General features: G+C 45.3%; 1 protein-coding gene across 3 annotated transcripts in view; it reads left to right on the forward strand.

Moving 5' to 3' along the window:
* The window catches only part of CACNA2D3 (calcium voltage-gated channel auxiliary subunit alpha2delta 3), an 859,261-nt gene that overhangs the window by 760,736 nt on the left and 74,518 nt on the right, over nucleotides 1-24,007 (forward strand). For all 3 annotated transcript variants that reach the window (XM_020280385.2, XM_076008650.1, XM_076008655.1), the window contains 4 exons: nucleotides 7,522-7,583; nucleotides 8,945-8,989; nucleotides 16,436-16,498; nucleotides 19,534-19,604. In XM_020280385.2, the coding sequence (XP_020135974.1) occupies nucleotides 7,522-7,583; nucleotides 8,945-8,989; nucleotides 16,436-16,498; nucleotides 19,534-19,604 (241 nt within the window). The remainder of the gene's footprint in view (nucleotides 1-7,521; nucleotides 7,584-8,944; nucleotides 8,990-16,435; nucleotides 16,499-19,533; nucleotides 19,605-24,007) is intronic.

The following is a 24,007-nucleotide window of genomic DNA, read 5'->3' on the forward strand; positions in this document are numbered from 1 at the left end:
AATCCAAATGTGCCAGGTCTTGTTACTATCACTGCCAGCAATCTTTGCCATGGTGCACAAGGAAATAAAAAGTCAGGGGTGCCGTCAAAAGGGGGCTTAGACTGATGAGAGATGTTAACCCAGCCAGGTGATAATAGACCCTGTCCTCCTTGAGAACTATGACCAGCAAGGAGGCTAATTTTCTAGATAAGAAAATCTAGATGAGCATTTATTTTTAAAATTTGGGTTTTAAGAAAAGCTATTCTACTCCTATAAGATGAAATACATGGGAAATCCCTAGTAGGTATTTTATTCATAACTAACTTATTATAGTTTTATTTTTTTCTAATAAAGATAGAGTTTTCTACTACACCTCTACCCATGGATTAGAATTCATCAGGAATAATCTCTCCTGCCTGTGGGCCGAGCAGTGCAGAGCATCCCTGGGGTCTGACTCTCTGCCTGTGCTCCAGAACAGAATGACAGTTTCTCCATCCTGCCAGCAGTCGCCAGGCCTCCGAACAGAATTTCAGCCTCAGCATATTGGCATACAAAATGTATTGGCCATGAAGCATGAGAATAAATAATAGAAAGGTCTAGGAGCAAATCACAGCACCAATGTTGACAACACCATCAACTTGTCAGAGTGTTTCAATACCCATGATTTTATTTAGTCTTGTTTATTTCTGTCCCACAAAAATTCTGTTCAGAGGCCATGTGGCCAGGTAGCCTGGTTCATGTGCACATGGAGCTGATGGCCCCAGTGTTGGGAACAGTAATCATTTTGGATTCTGCGCCCTGGCCTGTCTTGCCTTGTCCTGCGTATTCACAAATGATCACAATTCCAGAGAGGGGTGAATAACAGGACATCTGAGTCTATTTTCTGTTGCTTATAGCAGAATACTTGAAACTGGGTAATTTATAAAGAAAAGGAATTTATTTCTTATAGGTTCTTCTCAGAGGTGAAGTCCAAGGCCCAGAGCCGTGTCTGCCCAGGGCCCTCTTGCTGACAGGGACTCCCTGCAGAGTCCCAAGGCAGCACAGGGCATCACATGGCAAGGGGGCAGCTCAGATCTCTCTTCCTCTTCTTATAAAGCTACAGTCCCACTCCCATGACAACCCATTAATCCATTAATTGATTAATCAATTCATGAGGGCTCATAAGCTCAGTCACCTCTTAAAGGCCCCACCTCTCAGCACTAGCACATTGGGGCTTAAGTTTCAACATGAGTTTTGGAAATGACCAACATTTAAACCCTAGTGTGAGGTTTGAACAGTGGAGTACACCTTTCATTAATCATGAAGGGAAAAGATCCATTCTCTGAGATCTGGTATAGCTGATGTCATGATTTTATAAAGCATTTACTCACAGATATTACACCCTACAGAAAATTGCTAGCAGTGGATAGTTTGGATTTGTCATGGCTGAATTTTCTACTCAGTCTCAGCATAATGGCATGAAAAGTGTATAGGTCATGAAACATAAGAATAATAATAAAAAGATCTAGAACCAAATCATAACATGAATGTTGACAACACCATCAATTCGTTAGAGTGTTCTAATACCCAGGATTTTATTTAGTTTTGTTTATTTCTGTCCCACAAAAAATTCTGTTCACAAGCAAGAGCCAGTGTGATTCTCTGGGTGGAGACAAAGAGGTAAAGTGACATACCTAAGGACACACAGCAGTGGTCTTTAAAAGACAGGATTCACAAGAAATGCTCCTGGCAAAATGTTTCCAGGTTAGAATTCATTGGTGGTGGCAGGATTGTTTTTGTGTCTTCTGGGTGAGCTCTCCATGTGTATGTGAAGATATGTGTCACTGGAGGACCGTGCAGGTGGAAGTAGGGGTGTTTTGGTGAGCTCGGGTGCCAGGCATGGCGAGCGCTATTTCACAAACCACATTTGTGCTTCTAGGGGTATGTTGCAAGTTCAGGCAAAACCCACAGAAAATTGTTTCTAAATGACTACAATATGAAGAGTTATTTTATTTCTAATTTTACATGTAAGATTGTTATTTCGTGAGTTTCGGATTACACTTGAATGCATGTCTATTAACGTGATACGTGATGCATGCATGCATGATTTCATCTTGAATGCATTTGAATATAATAGCATTGGAAATGTAATTTGTATTCTCAAATTTTATAAAGCAAAATAAATAAATCTTGGGGGTGGTAGCCATATCGAGCACATTGCATTGATTTCTTTGGGGTTCACTCAAACTAATTACCAACTTCCCCTTGCAAATCCAGGTCATCTCATGCTGGCAGTCCTGTCTGATCTAAACCCTCCATATCCAAGTCATCATTTCTTCCATCTCCAGGGAGTGGTAGAATGTGCAGATCTGCAGGGAACTTTACCTTCAATCCTAAAGGAGTGCCAGTGTCCAGTTCTTCTCTGTTATCCCTCCTGTGGTCATTGATCACTGTCCAATAGAACTCTGCGATGATGAGAATGTTCTAGATCTGCATGGTCCAGAACAGTAGCCACTAACCCTGTGTGGCTATTGAACACTTGAAACATGGCTAGTGTAACTGAGGAACTAAATTATGAATTTTATTTAATTTTAATTAATTTTAATTAAAATAGCCACATTTAGTTAATGACCCTTGATTTGGAAAGCACAGGAACAGAGCGTTTGAGGTCAGCTTCCTATTCCTAGATCCACATGCACTAATCGCTGACATTCGGCAAATCCGGTGGTCTGTGTGTTTTGGTGCTAGGTGATGCCCTGTGCTTGTCTCTGCCAGCTCTGAGAATGCTGAAGTGTGAATCTCTCTTCAGTGATTTGACTGATAAACATGGGAGGAAGACTGGAGGAAGGGAGGGGAAAAGGTAGGTAGGAAGGAAGTTAGAAAGGCAAGAAAAAGGAAGTCTGGAAGGAAGTACTTTATTGAAGGTCTGTGATCTATACGACTAAGCCGAATATCTGTGCTCAGCCATCTGACCGTATTAAGAGGAGCTACAAGACCAGTCACAGGGGTAATTCAAACCCAAAGAGGTGTCAGTGCTTGAGATGCCTGCGTATGGCATGGGAAAGGGTTCTGGGCTCTTTGGGATGGCAATTCTCATAGCAATAATTTTGCTGTTTTGTTGATTTCCAAAGCACATCCCAGCATCTTAGGGCCACTGTCCTAGGAGACTAGCCTGATACTGGTATATTGGGAAGGATCCTATAGAACAACTTTTCCTGCATCCGTTCTGTTCCTGGGAGGTGAGTAAGGTGCCATCAGATGCTGTTATGTAAAAGGGACTCGGCCTCCCTCCATGTGATGAAGATTCCTAGCAGGAACCCCTGGAACATTTGTAATCAAATTCAAGTGAGGAGCACCATGAACTCCAGGGGAGATATGTTGATGATTTTCTGGACTGTCTAAAAAATTTAAAACCCCAGGAATGGTGTTTTTATTTTCTGCACTCTCCCTGGGCTTTGGATTACACTAAAGAATTTTCTGTCCTTGTTTTCCTTATTAAATTAGAGAGACTGACTTGAATCAGAATACACTGTTATGGCTTGAAATGTTGTTGAAAGAACAAAATAGATGGGCTTGACAAATATCTACAGTTGTTATGTGGAGGCCAAGGGGAGAGGGTGGAACTTGCCAAAGTAGTAATGTTTTCTCTGATATAGGTTGAAAAAAGAAAAACATGTAAAACAAAGGAAAAGAGTGAAAAGACGGTACTTTTCTGTTTGTGGCAGGTCATATTTCTTTTTTTAAATAGAGCTGGCCATAGGGTGCTCTTAAGCATTTTTGTATATTTGCTTGTTTGTTATTGGGGGGAACACTTTTTGTGCTTTTTTGTTGTTGTTGTTCTTTTGGCTTTTGCACTTTAAATGATTTTTGTGCTTAAGAAATAATTAGGCCAATCCCAAGGGACTGTGCATCTTCCATTGTCCAGGCCCTTTCCCTAGCACTTCCCCTGCAGGCTTTCAGAGTGAACTGTCCAAAATATAAATCTGATCCTGCCACTTCTTAAAGATCTTTCATGGCACCTACAGCAGGTGTCAGGATACCTTTTCTGTAAAGGACCAGGGAGTTGAATCATGGAGGCTTTGTGGGCCATGAGGTCTCTGTAGCAACTACTTAACTCTGCCTCTGGAGCCATAGACAATATGCAAACAAATGAGTGTGGCTGTGTTCCAATAAAAGTTTATTTATAAGAAGAGGCTGGATTCAGCCCCTGGGCCAATCCCTGGCCTATCAGGTACTCTTCAGACGCCTTGGCCTGACATTTAAGACTGTTTGCCATTTGACCCCCATTCCTATTCTTCTTAACCCTCAGAACACATGATGGCCTTTAAATAGCCACCCACCCCCCCACCCCGTTCCCCATGTGGTTGCCTCCATGACTGCCAGCTTCTCTCGTTCTTACTTTCGTATGCACTGGGTCTCCAAGCCTTGCCTTACGCAAAGCTCTCGCCAGCACCCCCAGGCCAAGTCAGCCCCTTGCTCTGTGCTCCACAGCTCTTTGTTTATTCCTCTGATGCAGCTTTTAGCACGGGGTTACCCCTCAAGGGAGTGTGAGGCCTCATCCCCCTTGGTACCCAGCACTGAGCTCGGCACAGGAAGGCCACTGAACAAGTGCTCAGGAAATTGCCCCACCAATGGGGTTGTGGCTCTCTCTTAATCATAGCAAAGTATGTTGACTTGTAGGTAAAATGCTGGAAACCCAGATGAGCCACAGGAAGCGGGGCCAGTGCTGCTGGAGGGGCCGGGACCAGCCAGCAGGAGCGCAGCCGGGGCAGCTGCGAGCAGAGCAGCTGCAGCCAGGACGATCTGGGGCCTGGACAGCAACCTGGCGGCTCAGACGGGGCTGTGAGTAGGCGCAGGGAGGCGGCGTCTAGTTTAGGGCATCGGGACCAGGATGAGGATGCAGCCTGCTGGAGGGAGATCAGAGAGAAGCATCTGCATGATTAATGGGATGGAGGGACTGACTCATGAGGAAAGATTAAAGCGCTCTGAGGAGCTGGGGTGCGGGATCGACAGGGCAGATGATAGCAGGCTCCAAACATGTGAGAGGGTAAACACCCAGGAGCGAGCAGCTAGCTTCATTAGGGAGGTGAAGACAGGGCTCATCAGAGACGGGGAGGGGCTCAGAAAGAGCGCAGGTGGCGGGTGGAGGAACTCGAGATGACGGGTGGGCCAGGGCAGCTCTGGCTGCTGGAAGGGGGAGCCCCATGGAAAGACTCCGTGGAGTGGCTCTCTCAGGGAACCCTCATGCTTTGCCCCGTGGGGCCTCGCAGCTTGCTGGGGCGGTGCCCTTGGCCCTGAGAGGTGGCCTGGTGGGGTCGATGCAGGAGGGGCGCTGTGAAGAGACACAGAGGAGGACGCGGAAACACATTCTCCACCCCCTCTTTGATGCCGGTTATTGGTGTCGCACAGTTTTGAGGCCCCTGCTCTGAAATCAGTTTTCAGCCAGCCCCGTCTGTCCTTGGTGCAACAGAGATGCTTGTTCCAAGCCCGTTCTTTAGTGCAGGGCGAACCCTCGCCTCTGCCTGCAGGTGGACCAGAGCGCAAGCCAGCACCCTGCACTCTGGCGTGTGCCCTGCACTCTGGCGTGCGCCCTGCCGCCTGGCGGTCGGGCTTTGGGAGATGAGATTTGTTTGAAACGCAGTAACAACCTTCGGACTCCAGAATCAGCTCCCTTCAGGCTTCTGAAATTCTCCAAGGCTGGGAAGAGCAGCTTATGTTAGAGTCTGGCCAAGGGTCCCACATTCTATTAGCCCTCGATAGCCAATTTACCAAGATATAAAACAACCACCCTCTACCCTGGCCACACATCAGAATCACCTGGGGTGCTTTTTAAAAATACCTATGTCTAGACCCTTACCCTTAGAAATTCTGATTTAAATGGTCTTGGCAGGGAAGGGGAAGACACTCAGGCATCAGTATTTTTTGTTAAAGTTTTCAGTTGGTTCTACCGAGTTAACAACCATCCTGGCAGAACCGTTTATTTAAGTGTGATTATAATTCATATAGATGTTACTCTTCCACATTTCTCTCTACTTCATGATTATATCACTTGAAAGTCTAAAAAAAAAAGCAGGCATTTACGGATGGCTCATCTGTGTATTCAACACCTTGCTGGGGACAGGGGTCCAGCAGGAAGCAAGAACAGGTCCCTGCTCTTGGGGACGTTATGGCCCAGAGGACAGAGAACACTTGTGGCAGAGCAGGATGGGCTCACAGCGCAGAAACGGTGCATTTCAGAGACTATTCACATTCTGCATATTGCAGCTGTGCTCAGCTCTAGTCTTATCCTAAAGTCTGAAATTATAAGTCCAAAGACAGATGGCAAATTTTTCCAAATACAAACACCAAGGTAAACTTTACTCTCAGGGCTTGCTTCAAAAATTTTTTTAGGAAGTAGAAATGCACTTGATAGTTATAAGGGTAGTAGCCCAAGACCTTTATGAATCTCTAAGTTCCTGAAACCAGCACAGCAATGATTACCTAAATGTGGGGTCAGAAATGGTGACATGCAGAAATTTAAGAGTACATAAGTGAACTTTTTTTCTTGTAATTGTGTATTTCATTTGATAGGTGTTATAATATTGAGGTCGAAGTCACTATAGGTATTTAAGCAAAAGAAATAAGCGTAGAGAGATAAATAACTGCACTGGTGGTTTGCAGATATGGCAAAAGTGGGGGAGGTTGTATTCAACAGGCCAAAGTTTGCAGAGCTGTGCTGGGCTAGATGGCAGCCTGGGCCAGGGGCAGGTGGGGGTCCAGCGTTTCCTGCAGAGTCTTATTCTTTAGAACTTGTCCAAAGTTTTCTCAGCATCTGAAATGGTTTCAAGAGTTATATTGTCTTGGCTTCATGGAGAGAAATATGGTGAGCTTGTTCATCTTATAGTTTTGAGGTGCCACCAAATTCCACCTCCCAAAGTTTCAAGTCACTTTCTTAACCTCTTCTCTTTTTATGTTTCTATCACTAGTCACTGTTGCTATAGGAAGCTTTTCATAGACAAAGAATTGTATATAATTTTGCCACTGTTCTGCGGCAGAGAAGAGCTTTGAGATGTGGACTCTAGGGGCCAGTTAAACTAAGTCCCATCACAGTAAAGGCACTCACTTCCAAATACCAGCCTCATGACAAGCGCTCTCAAATTTTATATCTCAAAAAGCAGAGTACACATTTTAGACATACGAGTTCATAAAGCAATCGCTGAAACAAGAACTGAAGAAACAGTGATCTTCTGCTTGTCCTTTTTACTTTCATTCCTGTTTTCAGCTTGTGTGGGGGTGGGCTGGTGGATCCGAAAGTACATGAATTTTAGAAACACTGGAGTGGCATGTCTCATGGAGCCATCCGCACTGTGCTCAGTTTGTTCCGTCTCAAGAGTTCTATGAATACAGGTAAACTTGGGAATTCCCTGCCTGAAAGATAAAATGTTTTAGCTGTATGCTTCACTGTAAATTTTATTTGATATGCTTATATCAGCTTCTCACCATGACGGATAATTTTCAATGATAATCTTAAATAATTGTGTAAAGGGATCTCTAATGCCTTGTTTTATTTATAATTTGCCCCAGCTGTAGGCATTCAGATGAAACTTGAATTTTTCCAAAGGAAGTTCTGGACTGCCAGCAGACAGGTAAGTTATAATCAGCATCTTGAAGCATTAGCGACGCTGTTATTACACAGGTGTTCTCATTTGGATACCTGGAGCCTAAAGCCAGATTTCCGATGAATGTTTGTAAAATGAACTGCCGGCTGCTCAGATTACCTTTCATTTTACTGAAAAATAAAGGGCTGTCAGCATGTTAGACACCATGCTGAGCAAAGAAAGGAATTTGCTCCTAGGAACAGTTTTAATTGTGGAATCAAGATACTGACCTTTCAGAGGAGTTTTTAAATATTGGAGACTTTCATGAGATTTTCATAGTGACTTTCTCCTAATCTTGTTGTGGTGCCTGCTTATTTGTTGGTGAATCTCTTTATCGCAGTTTTGAAGGCCTTTGCGTAGCTAGGTTTGTGGAAGCTGGAAACATGTATCTGCTGCCTTCTTTGGCTGGAGGGCTTCTCTGGGCTGTTCCTGCCTTGGAGAATCTGGGAGCGTCTTTCCTTTTGCTGTGCTCCCTGGACTGAGTAATCTCAGTAATATTTGTTCAGTAATTTGGTAGAAATGGCAACTGATAAGTTGCCTTCGTCTGCCCAATTCTAAATATTGAATGGTTTATCATTTCTTAAATTAAGATACTTTAGGAAACTACAAAGTAAGAACACAGACAGGGTCTTTTTAAAAAAGTTATTGAGAATTAATTTAAAATTTAATAATTACATAATTACATTTCTTATTACCAAAACACTTGAGATCTTAAAAAGATATCATTAATATTGAATGACAACATAAATTAAAATAGATGAAAAAGAGCCAGCATCCCCCAAGATTGTTCTTGGTATCTTTTATATTACTGTTTGGAGTTAGTGTTGATTCTAGAGAAGATGGGCAAGACTCATCTTGGAGCTTTCTTTTTTTTTTCTTTTTTTTTGAGACAGAGTCTCACTTTGTTGCCCAGGCTAGAGTGAGTGCCATGGCGTCAGCCTAGCTCACGGCAACCTCAACCTCCTGGGCTCAAGCAATCCTCCTGCCTCAGCCTCCTGAGTAGCTGGGACTACAGGCATGCGCCACCATGCCCGGCTAATTTTTTCTATATATATTAGTTGGCCAATTAATTTCTTTCTATTTATAGTAGAGACGGGTCTCGCTCTTGCTCAGGCTGGTTTAGAACTCCTGAGCTCAAACGATCTGCCCACCTCGGTCTCCCAGAGAGCTAGGACTACAGACGTGAGCCACCGCGCCCGGCCGGAGCTTTCTTTTGGATGAAATTTGGTATTTGCATTACAGTCCATGACTTTGATAGTGTGGCCTCGAACAGCTAAGTGGCAGTGACAGCAGATACGGGGATGTCCGAGTGACATAGTAACACGTTTCTCTCCCTTTCCCCCACACAGTGCGCCTCTCTGGATGGCAAATGCTCCATCAGCTGCGATGACGAGGTACGCCGGCCTCCTGCTCTTGTTTCGGCCCTGGCCGACCCAGGGGGTGGCAGGTGGTGCTTTCTCACAGAGCCTGCTTTCTGAGAGGGCCAACACGCAGCTCTGGGCCAGTCTCCAAGAAGAGAACTTTGATTTGTTTCTTCTCTTCTCCCCGTACCAAACAGATCGTTTATGAGAGCTGGAAATGTGTTTTAACTGTCTCATGGACAGCACCATTGGAATTTTGACATTTTATAGGAAACGATGCAAATTACTAGTATTTGAAGCTCACATTACAATTCTCAAAGCTTTTCCCCCATGCCTTATCTCTCTCCATCCTTGTAACAACTCCATGAAATAGGTAGAAATTAGTGGCCCATTTTGCAAGTAAGAAAATTGAGGACCATGGCACTAGGGAACAAAAAGAAGATCAAAAGGAGGAGAAACAGTAGTAAATTTTAGAGCCAAAAGAACAACATGAAGCTTGGGAGGGAAGGGACATCCTGAGCAGAAATGGGCAAACAATAAAATAATTTTTAAAAAAGAAAACTGAGGACCAGAGAAAAATTAAGTGTCTTGGTTAATTTCACGTAAAAGCCTAGAAGTTAAAAACTCTGAAACTCAGATTTTTTCTTTCTAGCATATTGCTTCCTTCCTATGACCTGTGACTCCCTTATCTCTCTCTCTCCTTCCCTCTCTCCCCCTCACTGCCATCCTTGGGAGGAGGAATTTTAATCGTACACATGAACAGTGAAAGAAAAAAAACACGCTTACACTTACCTGGCAGGGGAGATACCATGACCAGGAAGCTGGTTTTCCCAGCGTGAGGCTTATCCATTGCACTCCGCGGATGTGCTGATCCCTGCGATTTTCCCGAATGAAAAAGAAAAAAACAACACACTTTACTGCCCAACGTCTGCCCATCTAACTTATGTTTTTATAACACTCAATCCCATGAACTGTCTGCCCCATGTTTTGGAGCAAGTACAGGCATGATAGCCTTTTCACTCCAGCTCATGCAGCCTTTCTTTCTCTGTGTTATTAAACATTGGTCAATAAACTAGACCTTTTAATAATCATGTATTCATATTCCTTCTTCTACCACACAGATTTGAGAAATCCTAATCAAACATAATTTCAATCCAGAAAAAATATATTAGAAGTAGATTTTTAAAAAGAGGCAAAGGAAAAATAAGTATAGAAATATAAAAGGGAGTCTAGGATGAATTTAAAACACAAAATGTTCGGTCCCAGAGGGTCTGGCTGCTAGTTAGGTAAAAAAAAAAAAATCATAATTGTTATATGATTCACAGTATCCAAAGAATAAAATCCAGATAATCGGGCTTTTAGCAGAAGCCCAACTTTTTCTGATCATCAGCTCAAAAATAATTTTCCATTAGGAAAGAACACCCTGTGAAATTTTATGATCAACACCCTTTCAAGTGAGTTCAGAAATATCATTTATAGGGTAGTCAAGTGAGCTTCAAACTCCCCTCTGTCTTTGAGACATTTGTTACCTTGTTGAAGTGCTCACATCAAGAACAACACAACTCAGTAATAATATTGATTAATCAGTGTCTTGAGACCCTGTGTTAAACTCTTCAGTTGCACAGTGGGTATGATTACTAATCCCAACTTACAGTTAAAAACTAAGGATGGTTGGTTGGTTAGCTGGCTAGTTGTGACCGATGACCCAGCCCTACCCCCTCAGACTTCTCAGACACACTTTGCCTGAGATCCACACCGGCTTGGTTGGCTGGTGGGATGGATAGTAGTTTGGATAGTTGGTTGGTTGATTATTTATTTGGTTGACTCACTGGTTGGTTGAGTGGTGGTTGGCTGTTTGATTAGACTGATAGATAGTTGGTTAAATAATTTGATGAATAAAACCAGAAACAGTTATTTTTCCACAACCCACAGTGCTCAGAACATCCTCATACAAAAACAAATAGAAACGGATCCCTGCCTGGAGTTGGAAATGTCTAGTGTTGTCTGTTGTTCAATGACTGATTTTACAGGTGGCATAACAAGGTGATTAAAGGCATAACCTACAGAGTTAGACGGATTAGCTTCAAGTTGACTCTGATAGCAATAAGCTCTGTGACCTTGGGCAAGTTTCTGAGCTTTTCTGTGCCTCAGTTTCTATGCAGTAGGGATAGAAATGTGCACCGCACAGAGTAGCGGTGAAGGATGAGTGAGATAAGATATGAATATGCATGACGTGACTCCTGGCAATGGTAAGGACCCGGTAAATGTCACCTATAAGCTAAAACATCTCTGAAGACTTTTTCTTCCCTTAGAGTTGGTTTACTTGGATCTAAAACCCGAGACAGCAATGGTATATGTACTTTAGGCAACGGACAATTGCCCTTGGGTGGAGGAGCACAGGCTATAATGTCTTCCTCACTATTAATGAGGCTCCTTGCGCAATCATTGGCACAAATCCCCCTTCAAATGTCATTTAAAGGTTCACAGACTTTGAAAACTAAGCCTTGAATGTGCGCTGATTTCTGAACTTGATGTGATGTTCAAATGTCCTCAGTCTGCACTTTGAAACTTGCATCCATTTTCCTCTTTGACTCTTAAATCTTGGCTCCAGGCAACCATTTGACATTGTTTTAAATGGAAAAGCCAGTCCTGCCTTCTCACCAAGGCCCCTTTCCATTCTTTCAACAGACTCTTTCCATGTGTCATTTTCCTTTTATAACTTTTAATTAGGCCTATGAGACCATGTCCTTCCTCTGCCCCAACTGCCCTTAAACGATCAGACCCCCATTGGAAACAGCTGTGGGAACTCATTAAGTCCCATGGTCTGGCTACTCCCACACCGATGACCGCCCTACCCCCTCAGCCTTCTCAGACATACCCTGCCTTAGATCCACCCCGGCTCCACTGTCCCCCGTCAGTGCGCCCTGGGGCCTTGGCAGGAGGGCCCTGGGCTGCCGGGTGGAGTCAGCGGCTGGATGCCTTCCCATCTTGCACAGGTGCACCTTCGATTGGCCCACACACAGCCTCAGCCATGGACCTGGAGGACCTGGCCTTGGGGCAGACTGAAGACTTCTAAGGAATGCCATTCCCGCCAGGGTGAATGTTAACTTCGGTGCCCGTGAAGCGACAATTCATACACTCACTCATCCCTTCAAGACCCGTCTACTGAGCCCTTGTAGGTACCTGGCACCTAACCAACCGCTGGCACTAAATGGGAAGCAGAGTCAGAAACGGCCCTGCCCTCCCAGAGCTTCCCGGCTAGCAGGGGAGATAGGCTTACACGGCCATCGACTGAGATAAGAGCTTCGGGATAAATTAGCACGCGGTGGTCAGGGAAGGCTCCTTGGAAGAGGCAGTGTTCACGTCTCCGAAGGCAGAGAAGGAGATGACGTTGAAGACAATGCCTAAAGCGAAAGAAGAGCTTTGCAGGAGGCAGAGAACCCCACTGCAGAGGCACCGAGGTGGCAAGGGCTCTTCTAGTCAAAGAAAACGCGGCCGGCGTCCGGCACAGAAGGGAGGCAGGCAGGCCATGCCCACCTCTGCCCTCGGTGTGGCCCGTGGCTGCTAGCGTCTCCTCACTGCGAGCATTCTCTTTCCCACTCGCCTTTCCAGCAGCCAGCGTGTCTGGCGAGAGCGCCAGCAGTCGGCACAGCTAGCGGAAGGTGACACCGTGTGTGGCGCACGGGCGTTGGGGGAAGGTGAGAGGGCGGTGAGAGGATCGAGCGTCATCGTCAAAGTCCGCTGCCCCCTCTCTTGTTCCAGAGGAATAGAGATTAAGCATCTCTATTCTCTAAGACTTCGTAAGGCTCTGTGGGTGTTTCCTCTGGAATCCGAGAGACCCGCTCACATCACGACATGGGCAGGAGAAGGGCTACGTCCGAGCAGCCAGGTGCCTCCATGTCTAACCTCCCAGCCAGGGGGCGGGTCTGGGGCCATCTGTATAGCTATCGAGGCGAGGTGCGCAGGTGACCCTGCCACGCACGTCTTTCCCAAGTACACAGGCGACCCCTCTGCAATACATGCTTTCAAAAGCCATTATTCTGATACGATAGTTAGCCTATGACGGAAAGAGAGAACAGCTGATGTGAAATAAGGGTCAGTATGCTCCACAACTGAAATATCAGGGATCGGATTGTGAGGCCTGGAGAAGAGGTAGTAAGGAGTGGAGCCTCTGTGTGCTTGAGATCAGAGGTCCCGGCCCCATGCTCAGACAGAGCAACCCGGTGTCTGTCTCTCTCTCTCACATATAACAACAGACGACAACAGATAGTACAATACCAGCCCTCTAAGTTGAGTTGTAACAAAAGGCAACAAAACTCACCCAACCTGACTCCAGGATCTCTTGCTACGAACTATGTAATAACTCCCCATTTTGAGAATCTGTGAAATTGTAGCATGAGGATATTTATAAAAATGGCACATAGTAGGTGACCAGTAAACACTCGCTGGCCAGATGTAAGCACATATTCTGTGAGGACTCACTATCACTAGTAGCTAGGCCCAGGTCTTTACACGTACTCTTCCACTTAATCTTCTCAACAACCTTATGGAATAGTTGTTGTTGCTATTTCCATTCTTCAGGTAAGAAAACTGAGACTCCGAGTGTTAAAAGACTTTGTTCAAGATCACACTGATACACCGCATGTCAGCATCTCTGGTTCTAAAGCTAGTAAAGCTAGTACCCTAGCCCCCGGGCTCATCCTGCCTTCCAGTTAACACAGGATTGCTACTATGATTTCTTGCTCCCAAGTACTCTTTCTTGTCAGTCTGTGGCCACCCAATCCCCATGGCCTGGGCTTGGACTTTCACTTCAGGTATCTACCTGCTCTGCCTTTGTGGCTCTGAATTGGCCTGCTCTGAGCAACATTCATTCATCAGATAGTTGCAGAAAGATGTGTTTTTTAAACATCAACTTCTCTCAGCCTTCCTCTCTTTTATCTCTTCATTTTCAGAACAACCTTATACCCAGATGTTTTGCCAAAGGTGGCTGTGGAGTGGGCACTTATAATACCTGTTGAAACCTGTTGAGTTCTCCAGGCCTTTCAACCTGTTAGAGTACCCTTGGGACAGGGTGGCAGAAAGACAATGTCTAAGATGTTGGGCTTAATTTAGGAAGAAATAGCATAGTGAAGGAAAGTTGAGAAAATATCTACTCTATTTTCTTTTGCTGGAGGGGGAGTATGGAGAAGGCAATTGAATATTATTTACTTAAAACTGACATAGAAAAAAACAGTTGATTAGTCTGGATTCTGAATAATTCTGTCCTGACTGATCCATAAACCCAAAACCTGCTCCCCTAACTCTAGTGGGCTTACTCCATTCCACTGCACTTCTCCATACTAATTTAATCCAAGTTGTTATTGACTGGGTGGTCTGTTTGAGAAGTCGTCCGGTCACTATATTTGCCTTTCACTGTTTACAGGTAGTCAAAGTAACAGTGTTGCTTATAATGAAAACCTAATGGCACCTTTCAGAGTAAGTGACCCAGAGCTACACCAAGGGACACAGCACCCTGCCTTTGACCTGTGATTTTCTCCATGATTTGTAAATCCCAAGTTGGCAGTGCCTGTTGCTTGTGTAATAGGGTGACCAAGCCTTTTTATACTTAGCATAATCTTGAAATTCAAGTACAGTAATGCATCTTCTCTGCTGCCAACTTCCTGTCCTGGAATCCTCATGTAAGGGGGAAAAGTGAATTTAAAAAATGTTTTCTAGAAGCATGATTCAAGAAATAAATGTCAATTAATACTTGGAATAGAAAAAATCAAATGCTATTCCCCAGCCATGCTCAGAAGAACATGCCCACTATACTGGGGCAAACGAGGCTTCTTTGGAGGAAACAAAAGCGCAGACACAGTGTCCTCCAGGACCCTTAGTCAAATGGTATCCATACCAATTTAGGGTCTTGGACTTCCTGAGTGCAGCAATTCTTAAGCTGATATCTGAAACCAAGACATTGGCTAGCTCTGCTCATGTGCCTCATCCCATCACTGTCTGGCGGGAGTAGACTAGTCTCACCAAAATAAGTGGATTATCAAGTATATTTTTAGACTCTAGCCTAATGAGGTTTTTTGGTTCTTCCATAGATTGTTCCTTAGAAAACAGTGGGTACGTCCAGAAAATCCCCCTAAGCTATGTCTAAGTCGCTTGGTTTTAGATATCAGCTTAAGAATTGCTGTGCTCAGGGAGCTCAAGACCCTAAGTCGATGTCAGTACCACTTGATCCAACTGACCCCAAGCCCCGGCTCTACTGCTTCCATAATGCCATCCCCCGAGGATGGAGAAAGCTTGTCAAGATGCCTTCCAGGAGCCATGTAGTAGCCCTGAAGCTGAGAGCATCTTCAGATAGCAAGAACACGCACCGGTTACCCCAGGAATTTATCTGCCCCCTTTGGGTAACTGAGAGAAGCTCTACTGTTCACCAAAGCAGCCAACTCTCTTATAAAAGGTGCTAGCAAGACTTTTAATTTTTTATCAATTCTGCACCGTCACTGTCTAATAATAAAGGATGGACCTTTCTGACTGACTCACTGCTGTCCTATTGTGCCTAACTAAAACCAATCTTGCTGGATAGGCAGATGTTCCAGAAAACACCAGCCCCGCGGTGGCCTGGAGCTAGGCGGAATTTAGCTCAGAGTAAAGATATGTTACAAATTAAATGTTGCAGTTGGTATGTAAAGCTGCAATAAATAGAAACTGAGTTACATCAAGGACAGAATTAAACCTTAAGTTTAAACTCCACAGCACTGTAATTAAAACTTAGCCTGTAGCAAATCATTCACTTGAGATTAAAGTAGTGTGGGGGAAGCAGAGGTTTGGGCTTACCTTGCTTTCTACAATTTATAAGTCTGAGCTACCAAAAGCTAACAGCCCTGCCCCCAAATCCTGCTCCCAATTAAAAACACAGTTTGAAAACCTTTAGGAGGCCTGAGGGGCCCCTTTAACAGAAGTCTGCCCCTTCCCCCCTGCCTCGGTCTATGAACAAATTAAAAAATATTACCTGGTCCCCTGATGGTCCTCTGAGCTGACACGGTGTTTTCATTAATACATCATTAGAGCAATGACATTGTGCTGGTGTTTTGCTTTCACGACAGCCTGCACTTCAACCACCAGGAATACAGGCTCGCCAGCTTCTGAACACTTCGTTCCTAAGAAACAGTATTCAGGTCACACACAGAGTAGGGAAAGGAAGACAAACCGTAATTCATCATTTTTTAATGCATATTCTTTTTATTCCAACCGGGTTGGTCAAGGCTTGTTTGATGGTTTGTTTTTGTTGTTAGTTTTTCAGAGTAAACACCAAGGTTCTCTTAAGCATGACCTTCACTCATAGAGCCAGCGCGTGTTTCCAATTCCCTGAAAACAACTCCCTTCCAAAAATTGGTTTCTCTTAGATTGGAAGTGTGTCATTCTGCATGAAAGCAGTCTGAGGACCCGGAGCTGAAGCTGTGTGTTTTCTTTTCTTTGTTTCTTTTTTAGACTGTGAACTGTTACCTCATAGACAATAATGGATTCATTCTGGTGTCTGAAGACTACACACAGGTGAGTGAAAACTTTCTACCTACTCTAAGCAAGGAGCTTAGGATGTGCTTGGGTCCGGGGAACAAATTACAGTATTAGAGCTTTGAAACAATGATCTATATTTGAGAGGTAATAGCAGATTGTAAAACCTTGTTTCCCGCCTTCTAAGAATGCCACAACCCACCTCTCAGCAGGCCGGAAGAGTCTTCACCTCCCAGCGGGGGTGGGGGTGCAGAGCCCAGGGTCTGTCCTCTCACTCATAAAATGTCACATTTATAGAACGCTTAGCCTCAGAGCTGTCTGTGCCACATAAAAAATTTTTGCCTCAAGAGTGGAGATGCCTTAAAAAGTTTGGGCGACTTTAAGGAGGGTTTCTCCTTCTGATATTTTGCATTCACACGCGCATACAGACACATACACGTATTCCTACCTAATTATTGCTTACGGCTTTCTTTCAAGAGTTTGCGCTCCAAAAATCAGTTATCTAAGTTCAAGATTAACTTGGGCTCTCGGCAGTGAGGGACGAGGGTCCAGAGACAGATGAGAAATATCCTTCCTCTTATTGGGTCCTGCGCGGTGTGGGGGAGCAGGGAGAGGGTGGGAGAGCACTGCAGGGCTGAGCTCAGAAATCGCCACTCAATTTGGAAATCAAAATGAGAGTTAGAGACAACAGCATTGTAATAGAGCAACAGAGGCTTTTCTATTCAAATTTTCTGAAATAAAAGATTTTCTGCAATTAGAAATTAAGTTAGCATATTAAAGGTAAAACACAGACCAGTTCAGCGGTGTGGCAGGATTCAAGTCACAGCGGCAGTGGAGGCATGTGGCTTCTGGTCGCCATCCTCTTCCTCAGCTAGCTTTGGGATTGTGGGCACATCGCTTAGCCCAGCTGGGCCTCCAGATAGGATGGGGAGGACAGGGGTGGGTGACTATGTAAGGTTTCTTGTAATTCCAACATTTGGGAATACTAATATTTTACAATAAAGTCCTTTTTAAATATTGTAAAATTCTTTAGTAGTCGACTGTATGATACGTCCATTAATGCTTAATAAATTAGTTCATTGTTCTTGAGTATGCCTCCTTAGGGTCTGAGATTAACAGTTTGTTAATTTATAAACAGTGGCTCCAGGAAACTTGAGGAATTGTGCTTCCATTTCACCTCTTATCCTTGATAATGTCATAGGATTTTAAATGCACCATTTGGGGGTAAAAAATTACACTATGGAGTCTCAAAATTCCCATACGTAGTCTTTTCTGATGCTGAACATGACTGAACATGCCTCATTTGGTGGACATTCGATAGGATGAAGGAGCCTGTGAAACTAGGCCAGTCTCTGCGGCAGCAGGACAGCCGGGTGGCCTGTCGTGACATGCCCCATGGGCCAGAAGGAAGAACATAGACGTTTAAGATCTGTGGAGCAAGAACTCAAATTAATCGCCCGGAAGGAAGAATTCTACCCTTTTGCCACACAATCTCGCAGGGCCGAGGGAGGAGCCCGATCGTGGGCGCAGGAAGGATGCACTGGATCTCTTCCAGTGGAGAGTCCTGCACGGCAACAAGCCACTGAAACGGCGACTGCTTCGGCCATGAACAGCCATGGCCACTGCAAATTCCCTGCTTTCTCTCCCTCCCCATGAGATAGGCCTGTGGTGTGCCCAGTGAGCCTGCCCAGCCTGGGCTTGCTTGGCATTGTCTGGCTTCCTACACCCCAATTAGGATAATTCTTCTTCATTTAACAACCAGTTCCACTGACACTGGCATATTTACACATGTGAAATACAAATATCCCTCTTGCTCCTAGCCCCATCACATACCCACAAAGTTTGCAATAATTTTCCAAGTTGCCCTGTAGTAAAAAAGGAAGTGCTTAATATTCGGTCAGAGAAATGCTTTTTCCATCTTCTTCCTCCTCTCTTTCTTGACTTTTTGCCGAGGTCTATACATATGTATATATCCTTGCTGTCTGAAAACTCCCAGGAGTGTAATTGAGGTCACTCAGTTAGTTGGAATTGGGGTTTAGTTAATACAAAGCCTAAGGAATTTATGTAATTTTGACTCTTATTGTGATGCCCTCCACCCACCCAACACACGCTATAAATCTTCAGAGCACAGCACGGAGATGGTGTTCTCTGCTGGTCCACACTGGTTCATTGCAGGGTGTTGGCAGGAGGCCATGGCCATGAGCTCTGTTCCACTGCACCGTGTACATCCTCCCCCTCGGGACACCGTGCGTGATAGTGGCTCTAGAAGTCTAGAGGGCATGCATGAGGATGTAAATCTTTCTTTCCACCATGCAAAATTTGAAAATCTTGGTCAGCACCAAGAAGCAGGCTTACAAAAGCATCAGCCTGGTGGCAGGCAAAGATTGCAAGGCTTCGAAAGTCCCTACGGTAGCCCCAGAGGTAGGGTAGGCCGTTAGAATGCTGACTGGCCATGCTGTCCCCTTCAAGGATGGGTAGGTAGTTCTATTCTTGGTCAACGTTACTTGCCTGCGGATAAAATGATGATGTTCCTCAGAAAGTGATTTTGAGAAAGGACGGATTCTCAACTGCAGGAAATTTACAGGGCTGATGAAGAAGACTGCTGTATTTCCCTAAACAGGTCATCCAGGAATTATAAACAATTCTTTTTATTAGTGCTTAGGAAGCCCTTTCACAGCCTGTTTCTGCCTATATGAAGTAGCATTTTAATCACAAGGGATTATGTGCAGATTAATGCCTACTCCATCCAAGGGTAACAGGGTGTGTGTGTGTGTGTGCGTGTGTGTGCACAAGCATGTGCATGCATGTTTTACTTTCAGTGTTCACCACATGTTATGCAGCTGCCCCTCATGTACTGTGGAGCGCTCACATCTGCTTGCTGGTTTGCTCTGTGATCCCCTACCTTCTCATGCTTTTTACAACCTTTCTACTTTTACGGGTCAGTGGTCCTGAAAACCTGCCTTTTGCTCCTGTCATTTGCAGGACACAGACTGTGTCCCTTTTCATTTCTTCCCTCCTATTTGTGTGCATTATTTATCTACACCTCCTCACATGTCTTCTTTTCTTCCCTATAGACTGGAGACTTTTTTGGTGAGGTCGAGGGAGCCGTGATGAACAAATTGCTAACAATGGGCTCCTTTAAAAGGTAAGGATTTTATGGTCCCATGTGTCCCCCGAAAAGGTTTGCCTAAATAAAATAAAGCAAACCAAGGTCAAACAAAGCAAGCCCAGACTTGACCCCATAGCTGGTTCTCACTTGTGTTCATGCTGCCGAAGATCTTGCTGAAATTCGATGCCTCTCGCACAAGTGTTAAGAGTCTTAGAAACTCAGCTCACAATGAGTTTCCTGTTCACCCAGCATAAAGTTTATTGGAGGCCAATGTTGAAGTAGGAGTCTGCACTGTGACGTCACTATGTCAGTCTTGAGCAAGTCACTGTGAAGAAGCAGGAAACGTTTTCACCTGGCCAGAAAGGAGGAGTGTATTTTGTCTCACGTTGACAAACCCAGGAAGTGTCCTAGTTATCTGGAACTCAGAGAAGGGAGGTGATATTTAGAGACTTGGGATAGTTTTAGAAAATCAAGTGAAAGTTCTCAAATGCTCTTGATGCAGGTGAGTTTAATGCCACTGCTGGAAGAAAACCCAGAGGGCCCTGAATTGCATAGGTGGCAGGTACGCTCAGCTGGGCTGGGGGAACTCTGGCTGGCCCCCAGTGAAGCTTAGTAGGACAGCTTCCTCATGCCCCCAGCGCCCCCATGGGAGGCCAGCCGCGCTCTGGGGAACACCTGGGCCTGTTGGAAAGCCATCTCCACGATGTCAGGATGTTGGAATGTCGCTCGGAGTCGGTGCTGTCTCCCGTGCCTTGGCCTCCCAGGACGAGTGGCACCTTTGAAGTGGTGCTTCAGCGGGCGCGGGGGACGCTGCTAAGTATGTAATGGCAGGAGACACGAAGGCGGCCCCGAGCTCGCCCGCAGGCAGGGCAGGCCTCCGGTTTACTCCCCTGCAGCTGGGGCTAGGAAGTGTTAGCTCAGGAAATGGAACTTGTAAGCCCATCAACGAGACCAACTGAGCGCTGTGCTGAAAGCAGGGAATTCAAAAATGATGACCCAGTGTTTGAAATTCCATAACTTGTTTGTGCCAGAAGAAAGAAAAAAAGAAACGATATGAAAACCTGGCTCCACGCCAGCACGCCTGCACTCTCTGACACACGCACTTGCTCGCGGGCCTGCCTGCGGCAGGTCGTTCACTGCGGCCCAAGTCCCTTTTAAAGTTCAAGCACAGTTTTCTTCTTCACCAGCTTGAACACTCTCCTTGGAGCTGGCCTGGGTTGCTGTGCAGTTTCCACGCTGCGTCTCGCTCCCCACGCGCTCCCGGCCTGCCCGCCGTCAGGGCACCGCTCGGCTTTCCTGCCTTCTGTGCGTGTGTACGTTTGTGTCATTGAATTTGTTTTCAGCTTGCTGGGGGGAGGAGAAAAACGGTGAAGGATAATCACACACATGTTTCTCATTTGAAAGCATATTTTTCAACTTCTTTAAGAAACCCATTTTTCTTTTTCCTTTTCCCTGTTGGATATTCCTTTCAAACTGTTCGGTGGGAGAAAGAGACAGGTTGTAATGGAATTTAAGCTTCTAGTGTTCTCCTTAATGTGGGTGAAGTATGGTTGACCTGAAACTAGAACTTTTTTTACTACAAGAGTAGCCAACATATTTGAGTTAGAGGAAGGGCTGGGACCTTACTCAATTAGTGCAGCATCGGGGAGCTAGCTAACAGACCTCTGGGCCTCTTCGAAGGGCACCCTCACTGGGGCCAGTAGAGCAAGGAGAGTTCAAGTTCTGGAGTTGAACAGACTGGGGCCAAATCTAGGCTCTGACATTCACCAACTGTGCGGCTTGGAGTACATCAAGTTACTCTCCAAACTTTAGTTTCCTTACATGGAAAATGAAGATAATAATAATTACTTCTTCCAAGGGTTGCTGTCAGAGGTAATGAAGTAATAACAGCCATGAAGTTCTTAGCACAGTACCTGGCATATATGAAGAACTCGATCATTTCTAGCTGCTGCTGGGATTGCTGTTGTGGGTCTTTGCCCAGTCTTGGCTTTGCTTTCTGCTTAGCACCAGGGAATGCTGCTTCTCATTCACATATCTCATGGCAGCTTCTCATGATACCTTGTGATGGGGTCTCCAGTGGTAGAGCACCGCAGTTCTTGAAGTCAGACATTAGTGCCCTTGCCCTTTGCTGCATGCATGGAGCATGAGGTCCACAGTCCTTTCGTTCAGAGAAGGTCTGCATTTCAGGAGCATTGAGAGGATGGAGCCAGAAGTAACTGACAGCAAGAAGTCCTGCACCACATTAAATGGAACTACACCCCCAAACACAGGGTACATGGTGTTACTTTGGTGGCATGGCTAGACCAGATAAATTGCAGGGTCAGTTCACTAAGCTGACCTCTCATCCTAGCATCTTGAATAGTGCCAGAAAATGTGGCAGAAATTTGGCAGAAAAATCTCTTGATTTTATCAGCTTATACCCAGTCCTAAAGAAATGAGTTCCATACATGAGAGCCCCATAAGCCATCATCTCCAGAAAGACAGAGCTCGGAGTGGAGACCACGCCTCCCTTTGTCAGTCTGTCTCCCCAGGTCCACCTTGGCTGCCTCTCTCTCTAGGGCAGTGAGGTGTCGCTGGCCCACGTGGCAGAGGACCCTCCGCACTTCCTTCATGCCCTATCGGCCGTTCTACCTGGCAGTGCCGTCAGAGGGAAAGAGCGTCCACTTCTGGGCCTGCGGGTCATGTGGAGGGAGAGCCACTGGTTCACGTGGACAAACTAACAGCTTGAGAGTGACGAGAAAGTCCCACAGGGGCAGGCGACGTGATGTGAGAGGCAAAACTTGTTACCTCAGCCACCTAAGTTCAGGTCTTGAGTCGACTCTGTCCACGTGGGCCAAACAGCAGGCCAGTAGCTTCAGCAGAGTGGCAGTAACAACCATGGCTGCCTTCCCTGAGCACCTGCACACACCAGGCCTGGGCTGCACTTGGCAGATCTTGCCTTTTCAGGCCTTCAGAAACTCTGGGAGACAGGTGGAAATAGGACCACTTGCACAATTTTCAGAGCCCAGTGCAAAATGAAAGTGTGGGGCCCCTTGTTCAATAAGTGTCAAAAATTTTAAGATACCACCAGCGGAACATTAAACCAAGCACTGGCACTTAGTGCAAGTGGCATGCCCACGCAGCCAGCCCACGGTATAAATATTCCCATTTTATGGCCAGAAATAATAAGCATTGGAAAAGTGAAGAACCTGCCCTAAGTCTCTGCCTAGCAGAGCTGGATTCAAATGCCCTGCAGTCTGAAAAGAAGGTGAATTGTCTAGCTTCTGCCCTTTACCTGGCTCTCTGTACGGTAGCATTGCGCATGGAGCTACCTTCAGTTGTGCTTGAGAGATGAAGGATAGCTGAGGAAGATGTAGGCTCAGCAGTGTCTTATCTGGGCAACCGGAACTCACAGGCTGACTGAGTGATATAATCGCTCTGATTTCCTTCAGCTGAAGTTGATAAATTGCTAGATCAAGCCATGATCCCAGGCTTCACTTGTTTTCTCATACGATACCATATGCCTAGTCAGCTTTTTGTGTTTCAAATAGAGAACTTCAAACACTTCTTCATTCTTATCACTGAAAGTAAGTGGGCTCCCTGCGTAGTGACGCATTTAGGGTTCTTCGTTTGGCTTTTTCACTCACGTTTGTGTCCAGTGAAAGCCTTGCACACGTTCCGTGGTTCTCTTTGCAGTCATTGGCAGTGACATCGTCTCTCTCGAAACTACTAAGAGAAAAATCTCGTTTCAAAATCCTCTTATTAGAATTTGTTTACCCCCAGTAATGCAGATTCAGTGCTGCCATATATCCAGGGAAAGGAAAAAACACACAGCCAGTCACAGAAGAGTGCTCAAGATTGCTGGGAGGGCCTCTGTGGTACTTTGGACTTGAAATAAGGAGACTTCAAATTGAGCACAGGATCTGCCACTGAATGACCTTGGACGGTGTCCCCAGCCGATCTGAGCCTAGTTTCTTCATTACCAAAATTGGGACCTCAGTGCATTTCCTGAGAATTAACTAAAATATAACATGCTTTTCAAATTGCAAAGCTATTGCAAACAAGAGGTAAGATTAGCCCTTGAGTAAGACCTCCAAATGGCGATTTTCTCCTGTTTTGTTGTTTTATCCCTAATAACCCTCCAAAGTTGGTTGCTATGTAGCAGTTACCGCCACAGCACAGCCCTCGGGTGGGCCTGTGGACCTGAACTCCGCTGCTGTGTGCTAGCATCTCCTTTTAGAACACACCGAGGCTCACTGCCCCCGAGAGATTCATATTAAATTGGTCTGGGGGTAGAGCCCAGGCATGTTGCTCTTTAAAAGCTTCCATGTGATTCTCGGGTGCAGTCAGGATCAAGAAATACTGGGTAAAAGCAGCTGGGTGCAAGTATAGCTGCTGCACACTTACAAGTTGCCTGATCTTCTTTGTAGCAAAATAGGACTAAAATAATTATTCGTATG

Source organism: Microcebus murinus, chromosome 1, assembly GCF_040939455.1.
Source record: "Microcebus murinus isolate Inina chromosome 1, M.murinus_Inina_mat1.0, whole genome shotgun sequence".
NCBI classification, from domain to species: Eukaryota; Metazoa; Chordata; class Mammalia; order Primates; family Cheirogaleidae; genus Microcebus; species Microcebus murinus.